At 36.1% G+C, this 22,420-nt stretch overlaps 1 protein-coding gene and 1 pseudogene across 1 annotated transcript in view; both read left to right on the forward strand.

Annotated features, from left to right (window-relative positions):
* The window catches only part of SLC4A10 (solute carrier family 4 member 10), a 207,188-nt gene that overhangs the window by 115,728 nt on the left and 69,040 nt on the right, over nt 1-22,420 (forward strand). Inside the window, exons 12-15 of the mRNA XM_039253448.1 lie at nt 8,560-8,660; nt 11,686-11,860; nt 12,481-12,614; nt 13,013-13,258. Of these exons, the coding sequence (XP_039109379.1) occupies nt 8,560-8,660; nt 11,686-11,860; nt 12,481-12,614; nt 13,013-13,258 (656 nt within the window). The remainder of the gene's footprint in view (nt 1-8,559; nt 8,661-11,685; nt 11,861-12,480; nt 12,615-13,012; nt 13,259-22,420) is intronic.
* Nucleotides 503-1,341, forward strand: LOC120246108 (annotated as a pseudogene).

Below are 22,420 nucleotides of genomic sequence, written 5' to 3' on the forward strand. Positions count from 1 at the left end.
TATAACATCTAAGAAGGTGAGGACATGAAGTTACAGAATCTTTCTTGATGCTATCCAACACATTTCACTGAGAAATTTGGTATATTGATGGTATGCTACTAAATCAAATGGTCCCATATGCCTGGAAAGATTTTTAACCCACCTTAAAAGATATTATACTGGAGGAAAATTAAAATTTTAACAGAAATGTAAAATATAGCCTCAGAAAAAGCCCATTACTATCTTTTCATATTTTGATATATTACTTTGAAATTGGCAAGTATTAAGAAAATTCAGTCTAAGGAGCCTGTACGGCTCAGTCGGTTAAGCGTCTGACTCCTGATTTCATCTCAGGTCATGATCTTACAGTCCCGGAGATCAAGCCCTGCATTGAGCTTTGCACTGACAGTGCAAAGACTGCTTGGGATTCTCTCTCTCCCTCTCAATCTGCTTTTCTCCCCCCTCCTCAAAATAAATAAACTTAAAAAAAAAAAAAGGAAAGAAAATTCATCCTCCTGCCCAGATGTGGGGTTCCGACCACCATGGGGTTTCACTGGGGTCATTGGCATTTTTCTTCCTCTCTGCCCTCCCTCTCTTATGTCTGGAGCTCGACGTGGGATACCTCACCTAAGAATTAAAGACCGAATTTTGCTGTGTGTCTGGATTTTCTTACTGCTTGCTCTTCTTTAACTGTTTCTGTGACTATCTCATGGCCTAATTCATTTAAATCTTCCCAAGTGTATCTGTAAGAAGAAGAGAAGAATGAAAAAGTAAAGAACTTGTCAGAAAAAAACCCCACAAAAATAAGAGGCATGGGGTGAACAGGCCAGCAGATATGTACATAATGTTCTAAAACCTCACTAGGAAATGAACTTGAGGAAACTGGACAGGTGCTTTTCTCAGAGGACAGGTGAAACCTGGATGTTAAGCAATGGACATAAACCTGAGGGTGATGAAGATTTGGTGCTTGAAAATGAGAGTCAGACATCTTTTGAAACATCAAGTAAAGAAACAATGAAAGATGGAGCTTGCCTAAACCTTTAACCAAAGTGTCACCATCTGTTGAGTAGCCCACACAGAAGGAGCTTCTGTTCTACCTGAGGAATCTCCTGAAACAGCTGAAGAAGTCATTGCTGTTGCTTTCTGATATCGAAGTGGGTCCTGAGAAGAAAAGTTAAGTCTTGCAAGTTCACAGGTCTTATTTGACTGAATGATGAAAGTTGGGTACCACATATCCCTATTCAGTCTTTCTACTTCCTTTCCCAGAAGGCCTCTGGAAGTGGAGGAAGGCTGGTCCCTGCGGACATAGGAATAACTGTGGATACTATACACAGTGTGAGTGAGAAAGAGCAGACCAACTAATTAAGAAATGAGAACTACCTGTTCTACATAAAATCAGTTATGGCATGACCATACAAGACTATAAAGGCTTTACATTAAAGTCATGCAATATTTTGACTGAACTCAAGGTGATAAACACTCTAATATTGATATCCACAGGAACATAGGGACATAAAATATTAGAAAAGGATCGTTCTCCACATATAATAGTTTTTGGACTGTGCCATTTTATAATGTACCAAGTAAAAACTAGATAAAAGTGTATATACAGTAAGGCAATAATTTATATTTTTCTTAGGTGACATCATTTATCACTATGTTGAAAAAATAGTCATATGACTCTGTTTTCTGCCTATTCAATCCACCTTGACGCACTGAACATTTCACAATTCAGACTCTTTGAAGTCTGTTAAGTAAGAATGTTTATTCTGCTGTATTTTTAGAAATTAAACTTTAAAGACATTTCAAAGCTCTTTAAGGCTTTAAAGTTCTTTTTGATATCTGATAAGGGGTTAGTTTCCAAGTTATATAAATAACTTATAAAACTCAATACCCCCCAAACAAGTAATTCAACTAAAAATGGGCAGAAGACAGAAACAGTCATTTCTCCAAAGAAGACATTCAGATGGCCAACAAACACACGAAAAGATTTTCACCATCATTCATCATCAAGAAAATGCCAATCAAAACTATGATGAGGTATCACCTCATACCTATCAGAATGGCTAAAATCAAAAACAAGGAACAACACATTGTTGGCAAGGATGTGGAGAAAAATGAACCTCTTGCATTGTTGGTGGGAATGCAAACTGGTGCAGCACTATGGAAAACAGTATGGAGGTTTCTTGAAAAGTTAAACATAAATTATTCTATGACCCAGTAGTCACACTACTAACTGTTTACCCAGAGAATATAAAAACACTAATTCAAGGGGATAATGCATTTCTATGTCTGTAGCAGCATTATTTACAATAGTCAAATTATAGAGGCAGCCCAAGCGTCCATCAGTAGATGAATGGATAATGAAAAGGTGAATATAAAATGGTATATTACTCAGCCACAAAAAAGAATGAAATCATGCCATTTGCAACAATATGAAACAAACTAGAAAGTATAATGCAAAGCAAAATATGTCAGAGAAAACTACCATATGATTTCACTCCTGTGACATATAAACAAAACAAATGAGTAAAGGAAAAAAAAAGTGAGACAAAGAAACAGACTCTTAACTATAGAGAATAAACTGATGGTTACCAGAGAGGTGGTAGGTGGAGGGATAGGTGAAATGGATGATGGGGATTAAGGAGTGGACTTGTCATGATGGGCACCAGGTGATTAAAATAAAAACTTAACAAAGAAGTAAAAAAATATTTTTTGGTAAGTATGTACTATTTACTTAATGTCAAGATTTACTTAATGTTGTCTTGCATTACACTGGAACATTTACAAGTTCCAGATGGATCAATATTTTTAAAAATAAAACAATGAAAGTGTTAAGAAAAAGAAAATTCCGAAGGCATGGCTTAATCATATTATATGGAAAATTCCCCATTGCTGCTAATCATATTTTAGTAAAAAAATGGGCAGAATTTTTTAAATAGAATTATGTTCATGTAACTTTTGTGTGGACATATAGTATAAAAATGATAAAAAATTGAAAATCCAGTGGGCATTTCACTCATTATATAATCCAGAAAGGTAAAAATAAAAACTATTGCTATTGTTTGGTGGCCTTTTTTAATTGCAGGCCTGACTTTGTTGAGATTGGTAGTCAAATGTTTGATAAAGCCCACTCATATTGCCACCTCTGTTCCTACTGATTATGCCCCCTACAACCCTCCCAGATGTCATCTTCTCAGCCTTGCCCTGGACTTTTGTCCCTGTGGAGTCCAACCTTTCTGACCTTACTGCTTCAGTTGACTAAGTCCTGGACATAGAATGTTCTCCTGGTTAGCCAGAGATGGGCAAAAATGAACAAGTGTACAACTCAACCATGAGTTTTTAAAAAGGTCAGATCAATCTCACTATCAATTTAAGAAATACATACCGATGTCTTATTTGTTTTTTCATTCTGAAGTCATTTCATAATTATTAAAGATTATTTTATTTCCTTTTCTTAACAATTACAATTTTGTGATTCTATAGATGCAGCCACATAGTTTCAGTTGATATACTAAAAAGAAGTTGCTGAAAGAGTAATTTTTGGGACTACAGATTGACTTGTTTTGTACTTGTAAACATCTTTGCACTTACATTATTAGAAAAAGACAATATAATGCTTCCTGAAGTAAGAAACTCTTTAATCAATGTTATTTGGAAAAAAATTCTGTGAAAATATTAATACATCTGAAAATGAGTAAGACTTTAAAGGTCACTTGTTAACACCATTTAGTGTTTTAAACATTAAAACTGAAGTTAAGCAGTTTTGAAAATATCTTGCCTTTGAGGAATGATATTTTTGAGGCAAGTGATGGGCTGGGAGCTCTGTATTTTTTAAATTATTTTTATGAGACTCTTTAAAATCAGGATTAATTACTGGACTCAGAATATTAAGAGGCAATAGTAAGAAGAACATTGAATTAAGAATCAAGGCACTTGGGTTCTGCTATACTTCTTTACAACATTAGTATTTTTTAAATGTATATTGTAATTGAATAATAGATACTATGAAATGTTTTCTTTCACTAAATGGAGCAAGATAAATTTAAAGATATTAAGCACTCTGACTTCATGCTCATTCAAATACTATTTCCCCCATGGGATAATATCCATGGTTTCTATATTCTTTTGAAATGTGTAAGTCACAGAATTTGTAATACTTTTTTCTCTCTGTTAAGAGAAGAACTAGTTGCTTCAAGGGATAACCCTGAAAATTAGTACTTTGTGTCCATCATTTTAATCACTCCCTTGTGTATACCATAAACTTCTTTGCTTTTCTCTCATGCCAATTACTTGCTTGTTAAAACCACAACCCTGTGTGAGTCCAGCTCTTTAATCTGTACCTGCATTGATATGATTGAATGTAGCTGAAGGAAAACAGCTACACTGACTGATCTCGTTAGTTCATGACCATATACCTCAAGTGGGCCCTTAATGTTGCAAGTTCATCATCCTATCTCCCCTGATCCAATAATTCTCTCTAGATGACTATTTCACACCTGTTTTCTCTCCTCAAATCTTCAACACATCCTCTGACCCTCACTTTCAGATTTCCTTCCTACTTCCCTGAAAAATGTGAAATGATTTAAAGGGAACTTCCATAGACTCTCACCACCGCATCTATCTGCCTGTGGGCATCTGCACCCACATACTCTGCCTTGAGAGAGAGAGAGGAGAGAGAGAGAGAGAGAGAGAGAAAGAGAAAGAGAAAGAGAGAAAGAGAAAGAGAGAGAGAGAGAGAAAGAGAAAGAGAAAGAGGAGAGGGAGTCCGGGGCAGGGAGGCAGCAGAGGTGGGGAGGTAGTATTTGCAACATCGAACTCCTCTGGAAAGTGGAGCTTCGAGGTGGCTACTCAGAAGCCCAGAGGTAGAGAGTGACCTCGCTCCCGGCCTCCCAGTTCCCTGTGTGTTTTGGGGTTCCCCTCCAGAGTGAGGAGGTCTGTGTCCACAAAAGAAACCTATATATATATATATATACAGGTTTATATATATATATATACAGGTTTATATATATATACAGGTTTATATATATATATACAGGTTTATATATATATATACAGGTTTATATATATATAGGTTTATATATACATATATAGGTTTATATATATATATAGGTTTATATATACATATAGGTTTATATAATTCAATTATATATATATATAGGTTTATATATATTCATATATATAGGTTTATATAATTCATTTATATATATATATAGGTGTGTGTGTATATATATATATATATATATATATATATATATATAATTGAATTATCCAAAGTCAGCATTCTACCTTTGTACTAGATCCCATCTGTTCAAACCTACTCAAAGACATTACACCACCAATTTTCTTTCTCTCCTATATCGTCAATTCTTTTGTTCTCTATTATATCATTCTTGTTAGCATAAAACCTTATTAATTTGCAAGTCTTAAAAAAAAAACTCTCAATACCTCTCTCACCATCAGCTACTCATCATCCATTCATTTTTCCCCCTCTGCAACCAAATGGCATAAGGATTCTCTGAACTACCTGCCTCCAATTCCTCTTCTCCAAGTCTCTCTCAAACTCTCTTCAGTAAGGCTTTTGCCCCCATCATTTCATTGAAATTACATACATGAAGGTCACCAAGGATCTCTACAATGTTCAATCCCATAGTCAGTTCTTAGTCTGCATTCTATGTAGCCTGCCAAACTACAGGATTTGACAGAGGTAATGACTCCCCTTTCTCTGTACTCTCTTTGGTTCCCAAGACACCTACGCTCTTGGTTTTCCTCTTAGGTCGCTGGTCACTCCTTCTCAGATTTCTGTGCTGGTTTCTTCTTTTTTCCCCTGATTTCTTTATGTGGAGATGATGCAGGGCTCAGTCTTTGCTCATCTTCTCTTTTCTACCCACACCCATTCACTTGGTAATAGCATCCAATGTTACAGCTTTAAATCCTCTCCCAAATTTATTGTTTTCCTTGAACTTGAGATTTATTTACGCAAATGCCTATGTCTCCATTTGAATGTCTTATGGATATCTAAAACTTGATATATCCAGTTGAACTGGATTGTAGATTGTCTCATTTCTATATCTGTATTCATCTTGCATTTATATTAGAAAAGGCAATGTAATGCTTCCTCAAGTATACAAGAAACTCTGATCTTTTCTCAAAGTCTGTTCCATCTGCACCTTCCTCTGTTGGTAGGTCTTAACTCCATACTTATAGTTGATCAAGCCAAAAACACTTACTTTTTAAATTGTTCTCTTAGATTTCCATTCTTCCAGGAAATACTTTTGGCCTTGCCTTTAATATTTATCCAGAATTATACCATTTCTCATTGTTATCTCTGCTGCCATCCTAGTTCAAGCTACCATCATTTTTCTCCTGGATTATTGAAATAGTTTTTTAAAATTTTTAACCAAGTCTTCTTGTTCCTGTCCTCGGCCCCCAAAATCTGTTCTCAGCATAGCAGCCAGAGTGACTCCAAGTGAGATCACGCTACTCCTTTCCTCAAAACCCTAAAACAGTTCCTCAATTCACTGAGAATAAAGGACAAATAGGTATAATGGTCTATTGAACCTATACAATCTGGCTCCCCTTTGCTTCTGCAAAGTAAACTCCTACCACTTTCTTCCTTGCTAACTCTTTTCCAGCCATGTTAGCTTCTTAGCTCCTTGTTCTTCAAACCCTACAGCCCTACCCCTGCCTTGACACTGTCTCACTGGCTGTTCTTTCTGCCTGGATATCCCCCCGTTATTCTCATGGCTTATTCTCAACTCCCTCAGGTTTTTCTCAAATGCCACTTTCTCACTGATCCTACCTGCCCACTTGGTTTATAATTGCCACTCCTTCCTCCATACGCATCCACCCCATACCTCAGATCTCCCTCTTAACTCTGCTCTAAATTTTCATTTTTACATAATCTTTCTAATGCACTGTAGAATTAATTTACTTATGTGTTTATTTGTTGTGTTCCCCATTAGAATGTGAGCTCCACAGACCTGATTTGTCCACTGGTGTCTTGGTGGTGGGGTTGAGTACCCGACACAAATTGGCTCTCAATAAGTATCTGTTGGTTGAATTAATAAATTGCATAATTTGAGTAGTCAAATGTATATACACTCATTGATTTGTTTTAAAATAACAAAATACCTGTGTTTCTGAACAAAAAGATATTTCCTATATTTTCCTCAGAATATTCATCGGTACTGTTCATACATCTCTTTTCACACACCTTTCCCCCTTACTATAAGATGAACACTCCCTGATGAAACAGGGACTTTAGAATGGCTAATATCTTTCGTGGTTTATCATTTGCCTTATCTATGTATAGCTTTTTCCATTGTAAGACAATGAAACATAGCCCGTAATGGATAATTACCCAGAAAAACCAAATAATACTACTTGCTTTCTGAGATTTGTGGAAGTTAAGAAGTGTTTCCCTGGGTGACTATTGGGTCTTTAGGTACTGAGGCCACCCTTAAAGCCCTTTAATGTATATAATAACTATGTGTAAAGGCAGACATCCTCTCTTTTATCTTTGAATTTTATAGTTCAGTGTACCTATTCATATACCTGGGAAATTATTAAAAAAATAAAAATTAAGCGATGAACTTTTCTCTATTTTGTGCATTTCCAAACTGATTTTTCTCATGTTTTAAATCTGTACCATTTTATCTAAACATCCTATTATACGTAAGATCATTTGATAATTCGCATGTTCACATGTTTACACTATTTGGGAATGACAGTGAAGTAATTATTTTAATTGCACCACTTAAACATTTTTTATGATACTTTTTAGCCCTGTTGAACACATTGGCATGCTCTAAGATAACCAATAGGTAGGATTTTCTGAAATTTAAAAATCTCTGTCACTGACAAAAGTGGGTGGAACAGGTTTGCAATAAGACAGCACTTCCATAAGCCTTAGTTAAATTGTCAATGACTGAATGAGAAATCTCCTTCGGTCAGAGTCTTTGGAATCTCTGTGAGTCAGAGAGAACCATATTGTAAATCATTCCTTAGGTAGGAAGCTATCTGCCATAATAACAGAGGGAAATGCCTTAAACATAGCTAATGATAATAGTTTAAGTTGATTGAGCAGCTGAACTATTCCAGGCATACAACACCACCATAACTAGTGTCTCCTCATTCTAACTTAGCCAACCCTGGTCTCTCTTCATCCCCTTCCTTTCCTTCATTTTTCTTCATAGCTGAATGTGTACCTGAAATTAGAGACTCGTTGTTGGTCTCCACTAAAAGAATGCTTTTTCTCGCTTACCATTGGATTTCTAGCATCCATAACAGTGAATGGCAGACCAGGCACCAATAAAGTTTAGTTGAAAGACTGAGTAAATGTCCATCACTTCATTTAATTTTCTTAACCACACTGCTAGGTATTGTTACTACCACTCGTGAATATGGGAGGAAACTGAAGCTTTAGGAGACTTAGATAACTTAGACTTCATGCAGCCAATAAGTAACAGAGCCTGGGTTCTTGGCCACTCTGCACATTGCCTCAAGGGAAAAAAATTGTTTTTGTTATTTACAACTAGCACCTGAAATTAAAAAACCAAAACAAAAAACTTCCTGCAGGAGAAGAGGAAGATTCCTGCTGTACCAAACGGAACAGCAGCTCATGGAGAAGCAGAGCCCCATGGAGGACACAGTGGACCTGAACTCCAGCGAACTGGAAGGTCAGTGAAAAGTACTTGTCTGGGACCTCAAAGATCAGATGACACTGTTCTTTGTGTCAGGAATTGCTGTTTTGAGATGTAATTTGTTTTTATGCTTTGAATACCTGTTAATAAATATCTGTTTGAGTATCTGTTTATTTGAATACCTATTACCTGAACACCTATGTAATGCCAAGTAATTTGATTTCCCGGTATTTACTAATCACTTTTGTTACTATTAAACCAGCACAGTGGATACATCGTTCCATTTTATCTTACCAGTCTTTCATTTTGCTGTGCATAAAATGTGTTCACAGATTTGTAGAATGAATAAGAAAACTGTCAGTGGCCCCTTCTAAAAGGGTCTGTTGAAAGCTTCAAGTTCAGATGGAAATAAAAATAAATACCAAGAACTCAGTCTTATAAAACCTATCTCATTACATGCAAGTAGGATGTATATAATAGTATTTTTTATTTTTATGGTTGTAATTTGAAAGAGCTATATGACTTATTTTTCTAATCACACATCTTTGAAGAGATGAAAGCTTCAATTTATTTCTTAAAATGGTTCTTTATCGTTTTTTGACAGCTTGTCTCTCTCCAAGTAATGTGTGAGCAGAAAAATCAGAAAACCTTGGGAGGGTCTGTCTTCAGGGAATATGTGCACACAGCCTCCATTATAATTGAAGGCAAGGGCAAAGGGTTTACAGGATTGGTACCCCTTCCTGTCAAGGCCATTTCCTGGACTGCTTTCGCTCTGTCCTCTAAGCTGACTTTCGAGTTTCTGACAACTCTGTGCATTTTAATTCTCCTCTGTCCTTTCCCTTTATCTATGTTTTGTCTCTGAGGAAATGTCCTTTAACGTCTTCCTCAGCCTCCATACATAATTTGAGATGATTCAAACAATATTTTCCTTCTCCCTATACTGGAAGCGTGGTTACTCCTTCTGTTTGCTTTCATATTTTCAAATGCTGTCTTTTTATTTTTGGTGGTCTCTCTCACTCTCTCTCTCTCTCTCGGGTGTAATATGCCACATAGCTTAGATTTTTTTCGAAGTTCACTTTTCCTTACTGCTTCCTAAATCCTCCCAGGTCACCAATATCCGGTATCTTCGCTTCTCCAGAGTTCTTCCACAGATTCTGTTGCTGACATGACTTGAAGTATCCATTACTCATCTGCTGTCCGAGAGTTGCTGGTGTACATCTGGGCTGCCCTTGTACTGTTCTCTGCAGTGACCTCCCACTTCCGGATTTAGCTTTTTGCTGCTAAAAGCACATTTATTACACAGTAATATAATAGCTATTGAGACTATTTTATGCCCTAATAAGTAATTAGTTAGAAAACAGTGGTCTAATAGAAAGTGCTATCAAATTTCTAAGTATTAACTGCTAAGCAATAGTTCATAACCAACTCAAAATATTTTGCCGATTTGGTGGGATATAAATGATAAATGAATAAATACTGGATTAAATCTATTTTGAATTGTGACTTTGATAAGTTAACAAATCATTCAGAAACGATCCTCCCCATATTAAACAATATGCACAGGTTTATCAAACAAACATAGGGGACTCTAAGATGATCTTTGTGTGTATGAGTTTCATGGGTTCTCTATAAGCTTCTTTGAGTCCTTTTTTTCAATTGTAATTTCATCCTTCTTACTTTCTCCTAGTCCATATGCCTCTGATGGAAGCAGTCAGTGGGAAAACATAGGGATTCTCTCACTTAGGTAATAGTGAGATAGTCACTAACAGTTACTATTGTGTTTATGTCAGCCAGATCAGGGTGATTAAAAATAAGAGTCAAATTTCCAGTTATTCTGAAGATATATGTTTTTCAAGGCAAACCAGAATTAGCATCTCAAGAGGACAATGATTTTTGAGGCAGTTCTTAGATTGTCTGTGGATATTTCTATCTAGAAAATAAATAATGAAAATTTAATATTTTTGCATAATCCAAATATATCCAGCATATACTGGCAGTAGAATGGAACATAATAGGGTTTTTTTAAACCTCCGTGTAGGAACTTAATCATAGTCTTATTCATTTTAATATGACATCTTTTTTCCATGGAGCACAAAGAGCTTTCAGTAACCAAGTGTTAAATCCACATATTATTATTAAATGTTAAAAGAATGAGAATACCTGTTCCTTAATACTCTCATTCCTAGTAGATTAAAAATATTTTAGACCTCACATTTTAGGGAGCATTTAACAACTTAAAGCTATTCTCCTCCATTCCACCCTCTAAATCCTCTTTGAAGTGTTTCGGTGTAGTTTTTGGATATATTTAGAATAAGTGAATTTATACCAAGTAAGGCCATTATTGTCTTGCAAATCATGGATGTTGGGATATGTTTAGACAATAATGGATCAAAATTACATTTGTCTAGGTTGGTTACTATAAGATCCCCTTCCTAATGTCCTAAAAATGAAAACAACTATGGAATCTACCTGTCTTTGCTAGGTATTACTGTCATCCATAAGGCCACTTAGATGCCTGCTTTAAACAATACGTGGTGAGGAATATTTTGGCAGAGAAAGTAGGTAACTAGAGCCATTATTAAACACCACTTCTTCTCTCTAGGGTGATGTTTACCATTGCCAAATACAAAAGCCACTTTATCCTCCCAAATTTCACTTTCTGGCAAATGAAATGAAATGTAAACAATTAGAAAATACTGCCAATGATTAAGGGTAGTAGCCCTGAGCTTAGGAGGGGTAGATTGATAGAGAAATGGTACAGAGATTAGAGTAATCCTTAAATCTCATTATTTGAATTTTATTTGATGGACAGCTCTAAACCTTGTCTGAGAGAACGTGGGGTTTCCTGGTTGCTGGCATAATTAGTTAGGAATTGAAGAGACACAGTGGTACAAAGCCATCTCTGTAGATCATGGTAATACAATGTAGCAGGTTAAAATGGGTCTCATCTCCACTGATGGAAAACGTATACTGTGACCTGGCAACAAAGGAAATGAGGGTTTTGGTTTGTGGGTGTGTGTTTTTATATTTGGATTTCACTCTTGTGTTTCCCCCATCTTAGGATTTTTGGGGGACTTATTTTAGATATCAAAAGAAAAGCTCCATACTTCTGGAGTGACTTCAGAGATGCTTTCAGCCTGCAGTGCTTAGCATCTTTTCTATTTCTCTACTGCGCGTGTATGTCTCCTGTCATCACATTCGGAGGACTGCTGGGAGAAGCAACGGAAGGCCGTATAGTATGTATTATGCTTTACCTGGAAATTTAAAATCTTACCGGCTTTTAAGAATGATAGTTAGATAAGTGAACATTTAGTTTCACAGTCCTTTATGAGGAGAGATTTCATGTGTGGCCTTACAGTTAAACTTCATAGGGGTTTCCTAGGTGGCTCGTAGAACTGGTAATCTGGAAGTGGAATGTCTCAGAACTGTCATTCTTAGTCTTACACAAGGTTCTGCTCTCATCCCTGACCCCTCTCCACCCCCCAGCCGGTCCTCCAGTAGCTTTTGGCTTCTATTCTCACAAGGAGAGAGATGGACACAAGGAATCCATTTCCCACTTACACAGGCCATGCTTCTGTCTTGACACTGACCGTGAATATACGTAAACTTTTAGTAGTCTAAAGAAAAGCAGGATAAGGTATGTGGAGGGAACACATCCCCATCCAGTACCATTCATATTCTCCTGACTGACTGTTTATCCCTTTTCTTATCCCCTTAGTCCACATCCTGCCCAAGGTCACTAGGTTTTCCATAGCAAAGGAAAAGGAGTATCCCCATGTATTTTAAACATGTACTCCCTAGTTATAATGGTTGCCGGTGCAGCTTAGATAATGGAATTATTTATATCTCCACACAGAGTGCAATCGAATCTCTCTTTGGAGCATCTATGACTGGGATAGCCTATTCTCTCTTTGGTGGACAGCCTCTTACCATTTTAGGCAGTACAGGACCAGTTTTGGTGTTTGAAAAGATTTTGTTTAAATTTTGCAAGTAAGTGTTAAATACTTTTGGCCCTTAGCCCCTTTCTATGTCTTTGCTGTATTTATATTTCTCCCAACATCATGTTTGGGGTCTGCTGGGAGAGGTGGATGTGGCGGATTTGATTCAGTTTGCCATTTTTCTCTCTCCACGGAAACAAAGGAAAAGTAAAAGATGTGTGCAATTTGCTATACAAAATGTATAAAAAATGATGTTCTCTTCTAAGCATGAGAAATCCGTTTTGGTTTTGTTCCCTTAGATGTTCCCTTTTGACAAAAGTCTTGAGTTTAGATACTCCTGGGATGTAAAGGTTATTTACTGTCATTTCTTGAATTACACTTATTCCTATCTACATAAATTATGGTGAGCTGTTAAATGAGCCTATTTCTTCTGTTCTTTCCTCCTTCTAGAGAATATGGGCTGTCATACCTATCTTTAAGGGCTAGTATTGGACTTTGGACGGCAACCCTGTGTATCATACTTGTGGCCACTGACGCGAGCTCCCTTGTCTGCTACATCACCCGGTTCACTGAAGAAGCTTTTGCTTCTCTTATTTGCATCATCTTCATCTATGAGGCCCTAGAGAAGTTGTTTGAACTCAGCGAAGCCTATCCAATCAACATGCATAATGATTTGGAACTGCTGACCCAATACTCGTAAGTAACGTTTCCCCTAGTAGCTGTGGGGCTTTTCTTTTTACAAATTGCTATTGTTTAAAAAAAAATATATGAGGAACTTACATTGAAGATCAAGTGCCTTACATGGATTCAGGATCTAAATCCCTGATCAGACTGTCAGAGGGTAACAGGATTTTAAAAGCCGTCTCATCAGCTACTCATCTGATACTTGAGTTCTCATTATTAAAAAAAAAAAAAGTGAAACTCACCGAATTAAAATGTAATTTTGCTTTTTGGACTGTACAACATTAACAGTGGAGGTGCTCAGGCCTTGCCTGCCAAAGGTGATGCTACAGTTTAGGATTGAAGATGGGATTGTACCTATTGTATTTTCCAGTTTTAGTATGCCAGCAGTTTGGAATTTCTGTAAGGCTGTGTTTGTGGAGTATCTATGGGCATTACATTATTCCTGTCTTTGATTTACTTTTAGGGTTTTTTGCTGCATTTATATGTACATTTTTGTACAACAAATATTTGAACCGGTATATTATTTACAAGGCTGTTAGAACCTCTACATCAACCACCAATGGTCTTCTTATAAACTGCTTAGATATGGCCTAAAATCCTTTGAAGAATTATTATCTTTATTTACCATTGGACTACATCAGAATTGTTGAAACTAGGCCAAAATAGTATCATGTTATGATTTTATTAAGAATAATGTAATGATACAGTGTTGAAAAATAGCATGATTTTTAGTACTTCAAATTTTTCCCGGTCTTTAGAGATCTCTTTCTACCTCTGTCCCAGATAAGAAAAATCAGAGTGGAAATATAAAGTAGCTTTCCCAATAAAAGCAAATAGCAAGAGTGTTGTGAACAAGATCCAGAAGCAGATGAAGGAGGTGTCAGGGATACTCAGGAAGGTGGCACATGAGAAGAATAGTTGGATCAGAATAAAGGATAACATGGATACATGCCCTTTCGTTTCTCTTTAGAGAGCAGTGTCACCTAATTTGGATCTCCTTGCTGGGATGTATAATTATCTGTGTGAATCTTTAAATCTATTACATGCCAAGCACGATGCTAGGTACTAGGAATATATAATTATCTCTGCCTGGATTTTCTTTCTTTTATTTTTTATAGTTTATTTATTTTTGAGACAGAGACAGAGCATGAGTGGGGGAGGGCAGAGAGAGAGGGAGACATAGAATCTGAAACAGGCTCCAGGCTCTGAGCTGCCAGCACAGAATCCAAAGCAGGGCTCAAACCCATGAACCATGAGATCATGATCTGAGCCGAAGTCGGACGCTTAAGCAACTGAGCCACCCAGGCGGCACTGGATTTTCAAACTTATTACATGCCAAGTTCTATGCTACAGGCATGAATAATATATTCTGTCCTCAGTGGGCTTCCACGTTAGTAGGGAATATAGACAGACAACACAATGAAATAAGCACTGTGTTAAGAGATTGGTAGAGAATGCAGTGGTTCCACATTAGCAGAACACCCAACCCAGATGTGGGGTTCATAGAAGTCTTCTTGGAAGAAGTGACATAGAAGACCAACATATCAGGGCACCTGGGTGGCTCAGTCAGTTAAGCAGTTAAGTATCTGGCTTTTGATATCAGCTCAAGTCTTGATCTCAGAGTCAAGAGTTTAAGCCCCACGTTGGGCTCCACACTGGATGTGGAGGCTACTTGGAAAAAAGAAGAAAAGCAGCAGCAGACCAAAATACCAGTAGGAGTTTGGAAGGTGCTGAGGAATAGGGCAGGAGAGTGTTCCAGATGGAAGGAATGCTACAGATCTGGATGTAAGAAAAGCACTGATGCTTTGAAATACTTGTAGACAGTCATATAGAGAGTGGTAAAACAAGAAACTGGATCCAAGTTTTATGGTTTTGATGTAATTTTCAAAACCATAAAATTACATCAAATTTTCATATTACGTAATGAATGTATGTAATATTCAAATTACATCAGTACACTGATAAATACAAATAAGGTCTCCAAAAGAAAGAATAAGGCCCAAGTAAAACATATAAAAGCAGATCTATTCCATTTGAAGCGGTGGGAGGCACTGGCTGTCCACCCTTCCAGTTGTTCTTGAACCTTCAGTGGCAGTGTCAAAGGTGCTTTAGACTGAGGAATACCACTTAAAATCTCCAGGTTTAAAAAGGAAAAAGATCAGAGAAGCAAAGACTGTGCCCTGGATAATGGTTATAGCTTGAAGGTAGAAGAATGAAAACATTCAAGCAATAGGTAAAAAATAAGACAGAAGAATCAGAAAAAGAAAAAAATATCATGGATGGCATCAGGTTGTAGAAGGCAAGTGACAAAGCTGGGTCAAGAAACCTTCAGAGGACAGTGGTATAGAGATAAAACAGAATGAGGGAGAGTGATCATTGTTAACGTAAGAAACAGCATTGGGTGGGGGTGGTGGGCGGGACTACAAGCTAGTTTGCAAAAATTGAAGATGAGAGTAGGCTGTAAAGAAAGGGAGAAAGTATGCAGAGGTCGTTTTGGTCAAAGAAAGTGAAAAACAGTGCCTGCTGGAGAGGGCAGTGAGATCCCGAGAACAGTAATTTGTGCCAGAAAAGAGCTATGTGTGTTTGAAAATGAAGACATAGAGGCAGAGGAAAGAGAGAGATTAGAGATGATGAGTGGCTAAACATGGGATTTCAACCTCCCCAAAAGTGATGAGATCAAGACAAATTGTGGGGTTCAGTAAGACAAATGCTCAGAGGATAATTTGAGAACAAAAATAGCTTTGTTTGTCCATGACTCCTGCTTTTCATGGCAATCGGGAGGAGAGTCGCATGGGTCCTGACTTTCTTAATGTTTCCATCTCCATTTTTCTAAAAATGAATCCCCAGGAGTTTAAGTTCAAGTTATGCTTTATCACAGCGTACACAACTAAAGCCTAATTATGTGAAGGCTGAGCAGGAATATGTGCTAATCACTGTTTTCCATTGCCTGTGTGCCCTTCTCAACAACAATAAGGAAAGTAGCAGAGGTTGAAAGGCGAGTTCATCCTGCTGGGTGGTGAGGTTTTAGTATCATCTGGTGCTGAAATGGGTGGAAGACAAATGGGGAGCTTACCAGTCTCCCTGGGAAATGTGCTGACCAGACCTCTCTACTGAACCGTCTTTGCTTTGACGTTCACACCGGGGTTCCCTGAGTGGCTCTCAGTACCACTCACAGTATGTGCACGAATCTGGTCAGGTATTGCCATTACCCGGTCTTGGAGAAGCAAAACCAACATTTTGGCATGTGTAAAATGCATGTATTTATTAGTGTACTTTTAGTCATGTGCATTTAAAAAAGTAAGTAAAAGTATTGCTAACAATAATGGCTAATGCACAGTGTAATCTCAGGCTTGTGCCCAAAGCATTTTCTGTTTCATGAACTCCATGTGACGCTTGTGGTGGGTTTTCTTGTTCTTGCCACCATGAGCTTTTCACACTAATCAGTCTGTAAGTGTCGTTATACTCACGCTCACCTAAAATTTTCCACTGATGTTGCCGGCCTCATGCTTTTACAGTTTTTATGAGATTTTTTTTGAAAATGTCATAGCAAGGATGCAGTATATCTGAGATTGCAATCCTTGAAAAATTAAATATGCCCATGCTCTCACATGGTTTGTTTAGGTGTAAGATATTGAAAAAGGCATCATATTTAGGATCTGCATTTCAGATACTCTTTACACCCAGGCCTCCTATATTCAGATTTTCTTAAATTCATCATTTTACCAACCAAATAACAAAATGTCTTTGATTTTTTAAAGACTTTCCTAGTTCCCCTGGCATCCTAACCTTATAATGTGGTAATATGTAGACCTTATATTTGAAGCTATAAGCTTTCTTTTCATTGTGCCAAGAGCAAGTGTCAAGATAATCAATTTAGTTTCAAGAATATATTCATTATACCAGATGATCAAGCTGAATATGTCAAGTTAGCAATAAGTAATGAGTTTGTGGGAATAACTTTTTCTAGGTTGCTTTGATTTTAAGAAATGGCAAAGATAGAATAAAACATTCTGCTTATGTAAGATGAAATATTCCTTCAATATACAGTAATAATCTAATGCTTTCAAAGATGGCTAGCTAAAGGAAAATTGGGGTGATATTAATTTTTTGCAGTTTATTGGGTCCAAGCAAACAGCAGGGTTTTCAATATGCTAGCAGATGAGAGTTAAATAATACCCAACAATTACCAAGCTATTAGGAGGACTGATTTTACTATTAGGTTCTCAAAAGGTATTTTTTGTTTGTTTGTTAGATTTTGGTTTTTCTTATTTTTGTTGTTGTTATCCAATTTGCAGCCCTCCACATAACCAAGGGCTGTTCTGGATAAATGTTATTTATTGACTGACATTATACTCATAGAAGGGTATTATTTTTCTCCTCAACTAGATTTGAGCCTCTTTGAAGGTAGAAAACATGTAGTAATTGTATCCCTCCAGTCTCAGCATAATACTGTAACTATAGTAAGTGATACTTAATGCATATTGATTAACTGAATATGTTGTAAAATAATTGACATCACCTGGCCAAGCTTGTTTGGCAGGTAAAGACAAGTGTACTCTTTACAGTATCTTCAACATGACTCTAAAAATTTTCAGCCAGAAGTTTTGAGTAAACTTGAGATGTTATGAGAGTCTTAATGTACTTAAATATGTATAAATCTGTATCCATGAAGCTAGTTCTGACTGAAGATTTAGATGCGGTGCCAAAATGGTGGAGAAGTTATCTGGAAGAATGAGAGGCAGAATTGCAAACTCTAGCAGAGATTCAAAAGTTGCTCTGAGATACATGGAGAAAGGAGATGAGAGGGTAGTTCTCATAGCTCAATGACCTTATAGTACTCGTTAAAAAATAAAGACTAAAACTCAGATTTAGAGAAATGCTGTATTTCAACTTTTATAAATCAGATTTTTAGTACATATACACCTGAAAAATGTATCCATATTTCTTGCAAATTAAATTTGTAATTATATTCTATGTATTTATTTGCGTAATGTATGTGTGACTCCACTAGGTGAATCTCTGTAATGCTAAGTCCGTGACTATTAGACCCACTTTGAACCCACTGTCCTAGCAAAGTGCTTGGCACGTGTCATAAAACGAACATGTTCATATTTTTACATTTCTGGAAATGCCCCTTGCAACTGATATGCATATTTAACATAGAAGTTTTTTTCTCCCTTAAAAGGCAGATATTAAGCAAGCAGATTATCTGACATTTTAGAATCAAATAAATATAATAGTAGGCACTCAGTAAATGACTATTCAAGAGATAAACTTCTGGCAACCCGTCTCATTCTTGATTTTCTTTTTCTTTCATAGTTTATTGTCAAGTTGGTTTCCATATAAAACCCAGTACTCATCCCAACAAGTGACTTCCTCCATGCCCATCACCCCTCATCCCCTCTTTCCCACCCCCATCTGCCCTCAGTTTGTTCTTAGTATTCAAGAGTCTCTCATGGTTTGCCTCCCTCCCTTTCCCCAACTATTTTTCCCCTTGTTCTCCCCCATAGTCCTCCATTAAGTTTCTCCTAATCCACCTGTAAGTGAAAACAATGATATCTGTCCTACTCTGCCTGACTTATTTCACTCAGCATAACACCCTCAAGGTCCATCCATGTTGCTACACATGGCCAGATTTCATTCTTTCTCATTGCCATGTAGTATTCCATTGTATAGATAAACCATATCTTCTTGATCCATTTGTCAGTTGATGGACATTTAGGCTCTTTCCATGATTTGGCTATTATTGAAAGTGCTGTTATGTACATTGGGGTACATGTGCCCCTGTGCATCAGCATTCCTGTATCCCTTGGGTAAATTCCTAGCAGTGCTATTTCTGGGTCATGGGGGAGTTCTATTGTTAATTTTTTGAGGAAACTCTACACTGTTTTCCAGAAAGGCTGCACCGGTTTCATTCTTGATTTTTAATCCAAATCCTTGCTATCTTTGCTTTCCCTTTTGCTTTGAATTAAATTCTTATTTCAATGATAAAGTCTTAATTTCACTAACAATAGTATCCAATATAAGTTTGTTTGCCTGTTTTATTACCATTGTTCCTAATGGATTATGAGCCTATTGTGTACAAGATTAGTATCTCTTCATCTTTCTGCCTCTAGAGGCCAAGGAGGTGATAGATATGAGCAAGCCTTTCTTAACAGTCTTGCAGCAATGTTACTTCTGAGATGTACCTTTAGCTACTATTTTCCTTCTCTATAACTATAGATTTACAGACATTATATAGAATTATCTTTCATGATTTATTGTCAAATAGCTATAAAAGGGCAGAAATTTACATAAGCATCGAAGATTAGAGGGAGAGTGATAAGCAAAAATTGGTGGTTTCTTCTCCAAGATGCATTGCATGGCCACAAGTCATCATTTCACTTTGTTGAGATATGATGACCATTCTCAGAAGGTTTACAGTCTTTGAAGTACTGACCTCATTTCTCTTCATTTCCTGAACTGACCTAGATTTAAGGGTATATTCTGAAATATTAAAAATGGAATATAATGGTGTTTCAATTTATATTAAAATATCTCAGCACAGACACTGCGGTAATATGTTTATGTAGGTTAACATACAGCCATAGGTAGCTGCTATTTTAATCAGGAGTCTAAACTCCAGCAGTAGTCAGCTAACATTAAAGCAGAGAGCCTAAACACCAGAAAAGGTTATCACAAACCTATTAGTTACATCTCAATCAACACTAAGGCTTTGCTGAATACCAGAAGTAGATTTTCATTGCTGAAAGTACTGGATTATTAATTAGTTTAATAAATTGTACTGGTAAGATTAAAAGTAATCTTTCTGAACTAAATGAAGATGAAAACACAGCTTATCAAAAATTGTGGGATGCAATAAAAGCAGTGCTTAGATTTCTAGCATTGAGTGCATGGATTAAAAAAGAAGAAATTATTTAAGCTTCAGCCTTAGAAAACTAAAAAAAGAAAAGGAAATTAATTGGCTAATTTAAAAATTAGCAAAAGAGAAGAAATAATAAAAATTAAAGCAGAAATCAGTGAAGTTAAAAATGGTAAATCAATAGAGAAAAAAATCAAAGGGCCAAAGTCTTGTTCTTTGAAAAGATCAATAAAATTGATAAGCCTCTCATCAAGGTAATTAAGAAAAAAAAGAGTACACAAATTGCTAATATCAGAAATGAAAGAGGGGACATCACTAAAGATGCCATGGTCACTAAAAAGAAAATAAAGTAATACTATGAGTATCTGTATGCCTACAAATTTGATTAGCTAGATAAAATGGACCAATTCCTTGAAAGAGAAAATTTGCCAAAACTCACACAAGAAATAGATAATCTAAATAGGCCTGTATCTATTAAAGAAGTTTAATCAGTAACCATAATTAATAACCTTCCAAAAAAGAAAGCATCAGGCCCAGATGAAGTCACTGTTGAATTCTACCAAATATTTAAGGAAAATATTATACCAATTGTCTACAGTCTCTTTCAGAGAATAGATACAGAGAGAATATTCCCTAACTCATTCTATAAAGCTAGCATTACCCTAATATCAATAGCAGACAAAGAAAAGAAAACTATAGACCGATAGCTCTTATGACCAAATACGCAAAAATCCTTAATAAAATATTAGCAAATCTACTCCAGCAATGTTTAAAAATTATACACCACAACCAAGTGAGCTTTATTTCAAATATGCAAGGCTGGTTCAACATTCCAAAATCAATTAGTACAAAGCATTCCATCAACAGGCTAAAAATGATAAATTACATGATTATATCAATAAAAGCAGTAAAAACATTTGACAAAATCCAACACGCATTCATTATAAAACTCTGACTAAACTAGGAATAGAGGGGAACTTCCTCAACATGATAAATAATACAGAAAAGCCTAAGGTTAACATATTTAATGATGGAAAACTAGGAGGAAGTTTTCCCACTGAGATAGGAATAAGTCAAGAATGTCTCTCTCACCACTCCTTTTAAATATGATACTGGAAGTTATAGCAAAAGTAATAAGGCAAGACAAGAAAATAAAAGGTATAGAGATTGAAAAGAAAGAAATAAAGCTTCTTTGTTTATAAATGACATGATTGTTAATATAGAAAATCTGGGGGAATCGACAAAACACTCCTAGAAGTAATAAGTGATTATAGCAAGGCTGCAGGATACAAGGTCGATGTACAAAAGCAAATCACTTTCCTAAATACTAGCAAGGAACAAATAGAATTTAAAATTAAAAACACAACATCATTTACATTAGCACTCAAAAAAAGAAATACTTAAGTATAAATCTAACATGATTTGTACAAGATCTATATGAGGAAAATGATAAAACTCTGATGAAACAAATAAATACTAAATAAATGCAGAGATAGTACATGATCATTGATAAGAAAACTCAATATTGTCAAAGTGTCAGTTCTTCCCAATTTGATCTATAGATGCCACACAATCCCAAGTAAAACCCCAGAAAGTTATCTTATGGACATCAACAAACTGATTCTAGAGTTTATATGGAAAAGGAAAAGACTCAGAATAGCCAACAGAATAATGGAGAACAAAGTTGGAGGACATAGAACTACCTGACGTCAACACTTACTATAATGCTACAGTAATCCAAACAGTTAGGTATTGGCAAAAGAATGGACAAATAGATCAATGGAACAGAATAAAGAGCCCAGAAATATACCCCCATAAATATAGTCAACTAATCTTTGACAAAGAAGCAAAGGCAATACAATGGAGCAAAGATAGTCTTTCAACTAATAGTGCTGGAACAGCTAGATATCCACATGCAAAAAAAAGGAAGAAAAAACCAAATCTCAATAAAGACTTTATACCCTTCACAAAATTTAACTCAAAATGGATCATATTCATAAATATAAAATGCAAAACTATAAAAATCCTAGAATATAATATAGGAGAAAATCTAGATGACCTTGGGTTTAGCTATGACTCTTTACATACAATATCAAAGGTGTGATTCATGAAAGAAAGAATTAAAGCTGGACCTCATTAAAATTAAAATTTTCTGCTTTGGCGAAAGAGAACATCAAGAGAATGAAAAGACAAGCCAGAGACTGAGAGAATATATTTGCAAAAGACATATCTAATAAAGAATTGTTATCTAAAACATACAAAGAACTTCTAAAACTCAACATTAATAAAATAGGATTTTTAGGACAGTAAAA

This window comes from Hyaena hyaena, unplaced genomic scaffold (genome assembly GCF_003009895.1).
Source record: "Hyaena hyaena isolate Hyena2069 unplaced genomic scaffold, ASM300989v1 scaffold_450, whole genome shotgun sequence".
Taxonomy (NCBI): domain Eukaryota; kingdom Metazoa; phylum Chordata; class Mammalia; order Carnivora; family Hyaenidae; genus Hyaena; species Hyaena hyaena.